The sequence below is a fragment of the Lepidochelys kempii genome, chromosome 5, assembly GCF_965140285.1.
Source record: "Lepidochelys kempii isolate rLepKem1 chromosome 5, rLepKem1.hap1, whole genome shotgun sequence".
Classification (NCBI taxonomy): domain Eukaryota; kingdom Metazoa; phylum Chordata; order Testudines; family Cheloniidae; genus Lepidochelys; species Lepidochelys kempii.
Window position 1 is genome coordinate 36,484,386 of NC_136384.1, and position 12,052 is coordinate 36,496,437.

General features: G+C 42.7%; 1 protein-coding gene across 9 annotated transcripts; it reads left to right on the forward strand.

Annotated features, from left to right (window-relative positions):
- Positions 1–335: 335 nt before the first annotated feature.
- Positions 336–11,482, forward strand: SETD9 (SET domain containing 9). Of its 9 annotated transcripts, XM_073343983.2 has the most exons (8): positions 537–577; positions 1,367–1,476; positions 3,410–3,479; positions 4,793–5,157; positions 6,517–6,640; positions 7,801–7,916; positions 9,134–9,239; positions 11,112–11,482. In XM_073343983.2, the coding sequence occupies exons 4-8, from the start codon at positions 4,908–4,910 to the stop codon at positions 11,197–11,199; spliced, it is 684 nt and encodes a 227-aa protein (XP_073200084.1). In that variant the 5' UTR covers positions 537–577; positions 1,367–1,476; positions 3,410–3,479; positions 4,793–4,907; the 3' UTR covers positions 11,200–11,482. The 9 variants fall into 9 exon arrangements, with proteins under 9 accessions (XP_073200081.1, XP_073200080.1, XP_073200078.1 ...); XM_073343982.2 differs by lacking the exons at positions 537–577; positions 1,367–1,476 and adding an exon at positions 350–529; XM_073343981.1 differs by lacking the exon at positions 1,367–1,476 and having other exon boundaries at positions 488–577.
- Positions 11,483–12,052: the final 570 nt, after the last annotated feature.

A 12,052-nucleotide genomic window follows, 5' to 3' on the forward strand; every position in this document is an offset into this window, starting at 1 on the left:
CCAGCCGTGCTGGCTCCATGCACAAACTCGCAGGCAGCCCTAACAGTTGGACCAAGTGAGGTAGGGATAGGAAGGAACTGTTCATGCATGAGTCCGATCAAACTCAGACCACTGAGCCATTCCAACCAATCGAACTCCCTCATGCAAATAAGCAGCACAGCAATGGTGGGGGGATTGGCTGCGTTACCTCTGACGTCATCACGGGGGCTCCACTAAAGTGACCTGAGCCGACCGGGCCTATAAGTAACTATAGACTCAGCGCGAGTCCGCGTTGAGCTCAATGACAGTCGATGATGTCTCTGCTGCGCCTGCGCACCAGGCCGCCCGCCACGGGGACTCCGGAGCGGGGGTGGGGGTAGAAGTGCGGCCCGGGCGCCGGGCTGGGCGCCAGCGGGGGCAGCGCCGCGAGACCTCGCCGGCGACGTGGCTCCCGCGGGCCGCCAGGCCCGGCCCGGCTGAGGGGGAAAGGGGCGGCCCTGGGCTCTCTCGCCATGCTGCGGGCCCTGCGGCGGCGCTGGGCGTCCTACAGGTACCGCTTCGTGCCCTGGATCGCGCTCCACCTCCGCCGCAAGCGCAGGTGAGCGGGCCGGGGCCGCGGGCGCACCCTGCGGGGCCCAGCGCCCCGGGCGTGGCGGGGAGCCTGTCCGCGGGAAACCGCCCGCCGTGGAAGCAGACCCTCCCCGACCCTCCCCCCCGGGCTGCAGAGCGCGCCACCCAAACGCAGCCGGCGGCGCCTGCCCGGAGCGGCCCGCCTGGAGCGGCGCGGGGCGGGGAGCGTGCGGCGGGGCTGGAGCGCCCTTGCTCCTCTCCGCTGCGGCTCACCGCCACCTGCCTGAGCCGGGGGGGTGACGCATCAGAGCCCATTCCCAGCCCGGGCTGTGTGGAGGTAAACCTGGGGGTCGGCTTCTCTCTTGCCTCCCCCACACCGGCGCCCTAAACGTGCGGCTCAGCTCCGAGGTTATGCCTCGGCTATTTTCAGATGCCGTCTGGCTTGTCATCCCAGCAGACGCGCTGCGGTATCTGCACAGGAGCTGGATTCATTGCTCCCGAGGCAGCGTCGCCCATAGTAAGCGGGCGGGCGGGCGGGCGGGCAAGGCATCGGGAGCTCAGTTCCTAGGTGGCTGCATGCGGCAGCATCGGAGGTTGCAGCTCCCCTCCCATAGCTTCCTTGGCTCTGCAGTGGTGGCGGGACTCCAGCGTAGGAAGGGTGTATTTCACTCTGTACCTAACACCTATAAAGTGACTACAGAGGCCGAAATCCTGCCCCCATTGAAATCATTGGCAACATTTCCTTTGATTTTAATAGGAGCAAGATATCATACACCGAGCACCACGCTAAACTAGTAAGTTTCTTTTTCCACATTAGCTTTTTAGGGTAGGGCTGCGTTTTAAGGACTATACAAGACCCAGGTCTTGGTGCCTGCCAGATGATCTAAATGGAAGCTGAGAGTAACATTTTCAAAAGGAAAAAGGAGGGTGAGTGCTTGTGGCACCCTTAGAGACTAACACGTTTATTGACTTTGGGCACCTTAGTAGTACTCGGGTTTTTTTTTTTTGCTGCTACAGACTAGCAGGGGCTACCGCTCTGAAACCATTTTCAGAAGTATCTAAGTGATTCAGGACCTCCAGTCTCCTTTCCAATGTGACTTAGGTTCTTAGGTGCCCAAGTCCATTTTTTAAAATGAGATTTGGGCCTTCAAAGCCACTTAGGTGGTTTTGAAAAGATTCTTGTCTTAATTTTTTGTATAGTGAGCGTGACAGGATTATCCTGAGAGCTAAATTATCTGTCCCCTGATTCATACGTTCAGTGCACGAAGAAGTTATGTTCTTTTTCCTTTCTTCTGTCTGCTTGGTCACATTGTTTACTGATGATATTGCCCTATGCTATTTTCCTCAGTCTGCTGCTCTGAGATCCTACACTTGTGTCCCCTATACATTTTACAGATCAAGGAATATACTTTCAAAGAGGTACAGCATCAAACTGGAATAATCTTCCAAGGGAAATGGTAGCTTTGTTGTTTGAGCCATTAAATCTAGAGCGAAGAAAGCATTTGAGAATGTACTGTAGGGAACAATTCTGCATTGGCAGGAGTTTGGATTAGATGGTCAAATAGGTCTTTGTTACTTCTAATTTTTGTAATAAACAACAGAAGCCCTGGATTGAATACAACATTAAATTGATTATCTGGTGGAACTCATAAGTATCTCAAGTCAAGTTCTTGTCATTTAATGATCTCAACAGAGCTCTTCTAATGAATCACGGCCTTACAATCGCTCCTGGGCTGTCTGTTATTGTAGTGGTTTCCAAACTGCGGGTCGTGACCCAGTAGTGGGTCGTGGAATGGAAGGCCCTGGGTGCAGTGCCTCTGCTCAGCACCACTGACTGGGACGTTAAAAGTTCTGTCCACGGTGCTGCCCGGCTAAGGCAGGCTAGTCCCTACCTGTTCTGACACTGTGCTGGGCCCCGTAAGTGGCCAGCAGCAGGTCCGGCTCCTAGGCGGGGGGGTCATGGGGCTCCATACGATGCTTCCGCCCCGAACACTGGCCAGTGGGAGCTGGGGGGGGGTGGTGGTGCCTGGGGGCGAGAGCTTCATGCAGCCGCTTGGATGCCTCCGCCTAGGAGCTGGACCGGCTGCTGGCTGCTTCTGGGGCGCAGCGCGGTCTGTGGTGCCATGTCCCCTGCCCCAGCCCTGAGCCCCCTCCCAAACCCGGAGCCCCTTCCTGCACCCCAAACCCCTCATCCATGGCCCCACCCCAGAGCCTGCAACCCCAGCCCAGAGCCCCCTCCCACACCCTGAACCCCTCATTCCTGGCCACAGCCCTCACCCCCACACCCTAACTCTCTGCCCCAGCCCTGAGCCCCTCACACACCCCAAACCCCTCATCCCCAGCTTCATTGCGTCACGGGCATCAACAATTTTCTTCAGCTGGGTCCTGAGGAAAAAAGTTTGAAAACCACTATATTATTGTATGCTTGTAAACTTATGCAGGGTGTCTTAAGTTAGCAGAAAATGTAGCTTTATAACAATGTCTTACTGTTCTTACCATATTACAGAATCCAATTCTGAATAAAGTCGGAAACTAGAAGCTTAAGAATGTAGGCTCTAATCTTGCTATTTTCACACCTTTGTAAAAGAAAAGTCAAAAAGTAACTATGAAATTTAGGTTTCAGAGTAGCAGCCGTGTTAGTCTGTATTCGCAAAAAGAAAAGGAGTACTTGTGGCATCTTAGAGACTAATAAATTTATTTGAGCATAAGCTTTCGTGAGCTACAGCTCACTTCATCGGATGCATCTAGAGTTTTCCTGTCATCAATTTTAAGTGTTCAAGCTAGCCTAGGATAATAGTTGAAAAAGTTTAGGATTATTGTTCTTTAGTTTTATTTATGCTCTAAAATTCTTTCTTAACAGCCAGTTCAGGTGGGACTAGATCAGAATGAGACATCAAAAATTTTCAGAAGTGCCCAAGTGACTTAGACAGGTAAGTCCCATTTTCAAAAGTGACTTAGGCACCTAAGCTGAGATTCACAAGGTGGACTTTAGTGTCCACTGCCACTTTAGGCTCCTAAATCCAAAATTTAGATCCTCACAACCACCCTCAGCTGTGGCCTAACCCTGTAGGCACTGAAGTTTCCATGGTTTTTCGTGACAAACGGCTTATCAGGTTTAGACACCCAACTCTAGGAGAGGGTTCATGACTGTGAATCCTGAGTGGAGAGAAGAGCTTCCCTCTAGCCTGGAGTTAGGCTATTGAATGACACTGGCTATTGAATGACAAAACTTTTGTCTTTCAGAGGTGTTAACCCCCCCCTCCGCCCCCGAAAGACAAAAGTTTTGCCGCAACAAGTGCCAGTGTGAACAGCACATTGTCGGCAGGAGAGCCGACAAACAGCGGCTACACTACACGACTTTTAGTGGCACGGCTGTGGTGAGACAGCCCTGTCGCTAAAAGCTGTGTAGTGTAGACATAGCCTTAGACATCTAACTCCCTTTGAGGGGCTGGGCGTAGGCCACACCTCTCCGCAGAGCTTTTCTTACTGGCTCCTTTAAGTGACTCCCTATTTAGCACAGTGGTTTCTGTTAATTCTTTTTAGGTGCCTAGGGAGCCACCCAGCTCAGGGCTATGAATCTCACTTGGCAGCTGGGGCCACTAGGTACTGCAAATGCTCAGCCTAAGTCCTTCTTTTGAATATCACCCTTAGGAACCTAACTCTCTCACTGACTTTCAATGAAATTAAGGCTCCTAAGCACCTACGTCTCTTTAGAAAATGGGACTTAGGCTCCTTTGTAATTTAGGTATTTTTGAAAATTTTACCTGTCATTTGCATCAAAAATTTTTAAACCAGTCTTTTTAATAATGCTATAGTCAATGCACAAGAGTAGCCAGATGAATTTAAAAAGAAATATTACCCAACAAGATCATATCAGGCCTCTTTTTAATAGTAAAATTACTTGATATTAACTCATTGAACGTTGTTCTAAGAAATATATATATTAGAGCCACACTAATCAGCATACTGTTTAATCTACACAGGAATTGTTACTTTCTTCACTACTTAGCACATGAGCAATGAATTTTAATGAGGTATCATTAAGGTTCAAAGCTTGCATAGGCCATCGACCTGCATTTTCAAAAATTCAAGGGTGCATATGCATGAAAGACTATCCTTTTGTATTGCTTGTTTCAGCCATGTAACGTAAAAGCAATCAAGTGCTTTTTGTTGCAATAACATTTCTGACTGCTTGTTCTTATAGGCAAACTTGATGCTAGAATATTTTTTTCTTCTGCCACAGGACCATCCGATACGTACCAGAAAAGTGCAAAGACAAAATTATCTCTGATGAAGATGTCCTTGAAACACTGCTGAAAATCTTTAAAGCTCTGTTCATAAATGACTTTGGTAGACAAATGGACTTCTTTACCTTACTTCCAGAAGTTAAATCCAAATATCTGGAATTACTGGCTATTGAGTTTAAGAGATCAAAAACAACTGGTTACAACCATCAAAGTCAAAACATCTTTAATCCAGAAGAAGTTCTGTTTAATACATTAGGGTTCAGTATTACTCGCGATCGGAGTTCACTGATTTCTGCTGGAACAGGAGTCTTTGTTACCAAAGGTTTTGTGCCAAAAGGGGCAGTTGTATCTATGTATCCTGGTAATGAAATACTTTGTCATTTTTCCAAATAAGTTGAACATGATTGCTACCTGTGCGGTTACTGACTGCATGACTGAATTGGTATCTCATTTTTAACTTTTTTAGCATTTTAACTTTGATACCTTGCTAAAATCACAGGTTAATATTTGTAAAGGTATTTCCATGTGTAAACTGATTTGGAAATCTTTTGGTGATAAGAAAAAAGATTATATTTCATGTTCTCTGAGTACCCAAGATCTGGTTTGAACTGGTAGAAGATTTGTCCCTGATTTCTGTAAACACTAATGCACATGAGTAATTTTATGCATGTGAGCAATCCCATGTAACTCAGTGAACCAACTCATGTTCATAAAGTTGTTCATATGCATAAGTGTTTGCAAGATTGAGTCTATTAATCTCTCTCTCGATATCAGTGGGCAGAATATAGAAAATTTCACAGCACAAAGATATATTTATAAAATTAAGAATGAAAGGAGAATGTACAGGAAAAGGATGTAGAAGACCAGAATAGGGGAACAATGAGTAAAATTCCTATCTAGTGACACTATGCTCCAAAAAGTGAATATGAAAAAATGTCACTTCTTACTTTGCTCCAACTCCTTGTCTCTTGGAGTGAAATTAGCTTACTTTGTTTAACAACATTTTTAGTTCTGTTAGCACTTCAGAGTCAGGACGGCTGTCAGAGAGCAAGCTGAATTCTGTTCTGCTGTGAACAACACAATCACCAGTTAAATTCTTACTGCAGAATATTTATTGTGATTGGTGATGTAAGAGGCAGAAATGGATTATCAAATCCCAGGATGAGTATGAGTTGGCATTTAGGAACATCAGCCTAAATTTTCATCTGTTGTTGTGACCATTTGTGCTTCTCTGACGGTGGAATCTGGACTTAACTGGGTAGCTGAGAATTACCCTGCTTGTAGGGGAGTTCTCCTCTGGTATAAAGTGGTATAGCCAGTTCTGTAGCTAACTGCTCCCCCTAGTGGAGATACAGGGAAGGGGAGCAGGGCAGAGTGGAGTATGCATGGGCTACACCTATTCTGTGTCTCAGTTGGTTTATGGCCCTGACCTAGGAGACCACAGCAAGTTAGCTTAAGTTAGAGCAGCTTCTAAGTTCTAAGATGGTGGCACAGATATACCATGAGAGGGCAACTGCTGGACTGGGGAAACATCAGATCAGTGCAGTTCTGTCTGTTCTTTCAAAATTATTAATGGAAGTTCATGAACTGAGGAAAGAATAATCTTCTTATCCCTCTGCCACTTTTGGCCTCTCTCTGGGAGACTGGATCATGACTACTAACCCCATTTTGACACTTTTATTTATTGCCTTCTAAAATATCCATGTCTGTCTTACAACAGGTACAGTATATCAAAAGTATGAGCCCATCTTTTTCCAGTCCATTGGCAATCCATTTATTTTTAGATGCATAGATGGTGTACTTATTGATGGGAATGATAAAGGAATATCAAAAGCGGTGTACAGGTAAGCAATCAAAAGAAATAGGAGAACAAAAATCAATTCACGTATTGAAAGGTATTATGGTTATCTAATCACACTGTTATCTGAAACCAAAAGTAGTTGGGTTTATCCGATTTACCATATGGGGAAAAATAAAATAAAATATTATGTACTGTAATATAAGATGCAGTGTGGTCAGTCTATTTTCTTGTAATGAGGCTGGAAGCTATTGGATGTGATATGTTAATATCACGTCGTGTGCCAATCGGTAAATTTGACAAGATGCACTTTGTTGAAAACTGATGCTTAAATAGCTGTGATTTTTTAATGAGGAAAATATGCTTAAATCTAGTGATTGAGTATAAAGTTTTTAAAGCATATTTTCGGGTTTCTAATTAAATCTGGTTGATGGATTAGAAAAGAAAATCTTTGCATGTCACAGAGCATGAACTCTGGTACCAAAGGGCATATTATCTAGCCCTTACTTGCCTTTAAAAAGTTTTTAATAAAGCAGGACTTTGAATAAATGCAGAAGAGTAAGTCTGTACTTTGAGTAGCTTAGGGGCTAACATGCACTTTACCAAATTTTAGTTTCCAGGGAAATTCAATTTATAGCAACACCTGTGCAGAATGTAAACATCACAAATCCAAAATAGAATTAACAATAACTAGGAAACAACCTGAAAGGACAAACCCCTTGTATCTAGTTTGGGTTCTGGGAACAAGACTGAGGGTGACCTTGTAGTGACCCTTCTCCGCACAGCCCAAAAGGGAAATTGAAAGTAATGATATTTCTTTAAAGATGGTGAGTTTGGGGATAGTTTTTGCTTATTGTAAGAATTCCCTCATTTCAGCTTCTCTTGTAGATTCTGTTTTATTTAGTCCTTGGGGTTTTGATAAAAGCCATAGATTCCAAAGCCAGAAGGTACCACTGTGATCATCTAGTCTGACCTCCTGCATAACACAGCTAAACTGTTTAATATTCTATTTTTAAAGGATCAGCCTGTCTTTTGAATAATCTATTGCCTGAATGCCAGTTTTATACTCTAATGAATCAGTCAAATACTGTTGGGGAAATGTAACTGAAGCTAACTTTTGTGTATTTCCAGAAGTTGAAATAATAGTCAAAACAAGCATCAAGAAAAGAAACCTATATTTCTAGCTAATATTGTAACTCCTTTCAGATCATGCAGCAAGAGAGATCAAGTTGGTCCTTTTCAAATGAGCGACATTACTTGGCTCACACCTGTTGTGCAAAATCCTCTGGCGGTAGGGCAGTATGTTAACAACTGTTCACACAGTAAGTTGGAATGTAGATTTCCCAGTCTCCAAGCTGACTTTAAATGTGGAAATGACTTTTGTTGGGGATGGAGCTCTGTAATTGATAAAGAATGGCACTCCATCCAGAAGTGACCTTTTCAAAGAGGCCTGAGCACACTTGATGGTGTAGCAGAGGTTCTCAGGCTGAAATTTCCAGTCATTCACGGGAATTGGGTATCCAAATCTGCAAGGGCAGCTTTGAAAATCTCACGTTTGTATAGTCTGCTAATGCCTAGTGGTCCTGTCCTGCTGGTCTGCAGAATTCAACATTTTGAAAACAAAAGCAGTAAACTTGGACTGTAGGGGAAAGGAAATCCATGGACTGGTCCCTCTTACGAATAGTTGGAGAACCTTTTATATTGCATAATGTTGTTAATACGTAATTCTTCTGAAAATTTATTTGGCAATCCTAATACATGGTAAACATTTTTGAATGAAAGCTTTTTTACATCACAGTTCACTCACTGACTATAAAAGGATTTTTTGATTAAGGAAGTCTCAGAAATCTATATGCAATAGATGAGTCCAGCAACGTCTTTGTTAGTTAATGTGACTACACTGTGGGATACAGAGAGTGGGGCAACTTACCCTCATGCCCTTCCTCAATACAAAGTATATAACTATAAAATGCTGAGAGAGTGGGTGGCTCGTGGGATTGGTTGTGAGATACGAAGTGTTTCATGGTCCCCAGAGACTCTGCCTGTGAAATGAGTGTGGATCTCAGTGCATTGCCCAGGAATAGGTGTCCACATCATAAATAAACCACTGCACAAGTGCCACCAATGTAGGCATCCTGACCAGAGAGGCTAAGGCGTGAATGGTCATAAAGACAGAGCTAGGTATTATTGATGCTGTAAGCTCCATTCTGAGCTATGCAAGCTGGGCACCCTGGTGGTCCAATGGATAACAAGAACTACTATTTAGTTAAATTAGGATGAACTTGACCCCTGCTCAGGGGGCCAACACAAGGCCTATGCACCACTTAAGCTCTCAAACTAGGGCTTAAATGGGGCTTATGCAGTGCATAGGTCTTGTGCTGGCTCTCACCACAGGGGGGGAATTTCACTCATAATAAGCACAGCTAGTACTTGTTTTCAGAAGAATTCTTTGCATTTACATATATAAACTGCTTACGAATTTCTCAGGCGTGCATAAGAATTTTGCTTTTTGTCCCCCGTCCCTCCACACCCCCCCAAGACAAGGCAGCCAACGTCTGTTATCAGGAGTTTGATGTGCCTGAATATTTTCCAATAGAACTGAAACAGTATCTTCCAAACATCACCTACAGCCATGACATACCTATGTAAGTACACTTACACGTTTTTATAGCATTCAAAAAGCCAAATTAGTAAGTGAACAAAGTTCATCCCTGCTGAGGTGAGCTACTCAAAAACACAGCCCTGTTAAGAAAGGGTTAGCTTTTATAAGGGAACCTGTTTTATACCTGCACTTATCAGCAGAGCTCTGGGGATGAATTTTGTTAAGCTACTGCTTTAGAGCTGCCAAGGAACAATTTGTGAATTCCACTGAAACGGTATTATATTTTTGCTTGTATTGTAGCCAATCACAGGAGTGCCTTTAACTTTAATTCAAATGTAAATTTAAAATGTGGGCAATATTCCTTATCAGATTATATCCCTTTTAAAGTTGGTGATATTTGGTGTCTGAACTGATTAGCATCATCCTCTTAATATCCCTCTCTTCCAATTTTCTCTAGATAAGAGAGCAAGCGGATGAGTTTGCTAGAGGAAATCCACAGTATCTTTATATTCAGGCAGATGCAATTTGAAACTACTAGAGTTACAAATTCTGGCAAAATAGACTGTGTGATACAAAGGGCAATTGATCTGCAGCTGGATAGTCACAAAATCCTGGTTATGACCTGAGATCTTGTAAATTTATTCTTTGCAAAGACTCTGGAAACATTCATTTTTTTGAAATCTGAGAAAATTCACAGCAGGATGAAAAACTTTGAACAGATTCCAGCATCAGTTCTGTTTTTGAATGCAATGAACTGCTGATCTGGCCAAGTGGCTTGAGTGCTTCTTGATCTTAGAGATTGGAGAACCTATCACCTTCTTCAGACTTCAATATATTCTACAATGCAAAGTTGTAGTGGATCAGCTAAAACTTTTCGTGTGGTTCTGGAGCTATTAGTTTTTGGGTGGAGAGCGTGGTTGGCAATGTCATGGAAGAGACTATCACTAATCTCAGACAAAAGACTTAGTTAAGGCAAAGTTAAAGCTGAGAATTTGTATCGGTAATTTAAGGGTAAATAAAGAATGTAATTGAATTTCTTGACTTCTTGTCCCCAAAGTTAAGATACACATACAAGAAACCCAAATACTTGACAAGTTTGGAAATTCAGCATAAACAGACCCAACCTACCTTAAATTTACCTGCTTAGGGCTCATCTACAGTTGGAAATTACAGCAGAGATTTGACTGCCCTGTTCCCATTAATTTTAAATCCAGATTCCTTCTGTGACTTTTAAAATCTCATCATACATCATATTAGAACATGCTCTTGAAGAGCTGAGATATCTTACATGATAGTAATACTATTTGGCACTTAGCTTAGACAGGACTCTTACATTTAATATTGTGCCAGCTAGTTGTGATTCAGTTTAGGGTTCACCATGTCCAGCTGACATGATGTTAAACACAACAGCAGCTTTTGATCCATAAACTAAGGCTTGTGGAAAAGCTACAACTCTCATCATATGTCCTGGTAGGACAAGGACTTTAGCTGACTGGTCTCCTCTCCAGATGTGGCTTGCCTGAGTGTAGGTTTATCTGCAGTTGGTGGTAGGTGTGTGTAGAACAATGTCCTTGTGCTTGAACATCCTTGCCATAGCCCCTGCCTTGTCTGCTTTAGTATCTTTTCCTCACATCATAGCAAAGTCTTTTTTGTTTGTGTATACAGCCTGTCTACTTTGTAACAATATTTACATATAAATGTTTTCTGTGCTTTTCTATTGTTAAAGATTGAAATTGGACATGAGTATCGCCTATAATTTGACATGTATATTTCAGCTATATTTGTACAGTATCAAAGGATTTCTAGTTTTTCTGTGTGAACGAGAATTAATATAGCCATAACCAGTCTTAGCATCTTACCATGATCAGTTTAATAAATTGGTGAAATGCCCCTTTTTACTTCTCTTGTTTTGCAGCCCCTTGAGGTGTGTGGTTCTTGTCACTCTGAGAGAGATTAAGCAAGGAGAAGAGCTTTTTTCTAATTACTACACCATTGTCAACTGAATCAATGAAACCATGGATTAAAGAATTCTTTGCCATTAAGATATTTACTGTGTGTACACTTGGCACCTCCTGTGCATCTCTGTGTAATGGAGAGCTGTGCTTTCCAATTAAAAATGGGCTACAAAGCTATATTTTCATGTAAATATTATTTCAATTTTGATACAGTTGTGGAGGTTTGCAGCTGTTTACATCATTAAGTTTACAGATGCTAATGCTACTGCAAGTTTAATTGGTTTTCAGCTAACTGCACAATAGCTCATGAAATTAAAATCTAGCTTCTGAATATGCTATTTCATCTTCTGTTTTGTCTATATGCGTATCACTGTGATCCATTTTTAAACCTCTAACCCATTCTGCTGTTCTTGCTATAATGGAGATAATTTATACAAAACATCTCCTTTGAGTAAAGTGTGTCTGCTACAGTTGTGTTTCTAATGGGATCCTCTGCACACCACAATTTTTCATAATTGCTGGTGCAATTAGATCATATTAATGGAGCATTACATTTTGGAAAATAAGTTCCACTCTTTCTGCCCTTTTGTTTTTTTTTAACAGCAGTAGCTTTCCCTATACATTTCTGAGTTGTGACATTTCACATGGTGTTTTGAGAGACTATTTTCAACTACAATTTAACTGAATTTATGCCAGTGAAGTGTTGTCTTTTTGAAAGCAAGTGTCTAATATTTTTGCTAACGTGATCATTCCCCAACACAAATTCTTTGAAGCACTATTTGAAAATTTTATTTTCATAAACTGTAGAGAACGTTTCAGCCTTTAGGTCTGGTGAAGCAAAGTATAATTCCCCCAGCCTTTGTCCCAAAGCTGCAAGCAAACCTCACATTTTGTTTTGAGG

Coding starts and splice junctions, on each gene's coding strand:
- SETD9 (XM_073343977.1), top strand. CDS start 492: ATGCTGCGGGCCCTGCGGCGGCGCTGGGCGTCCTACAGGTACCGCTTC. Junction 578..4,792: donor CACCTCCGCCGCAAGCGCAG/GTGAGCGGGCCG, acceptor CTTCTGCCACAG/GACCATCCGATACGTACCAG. Junction 5,158..6,516: donor AGTTGTATCTATGTATCCTG/GTAATGAAATAC, acceptor GTCTTACAACAG/GTACAGTATATCAAAAGTAT.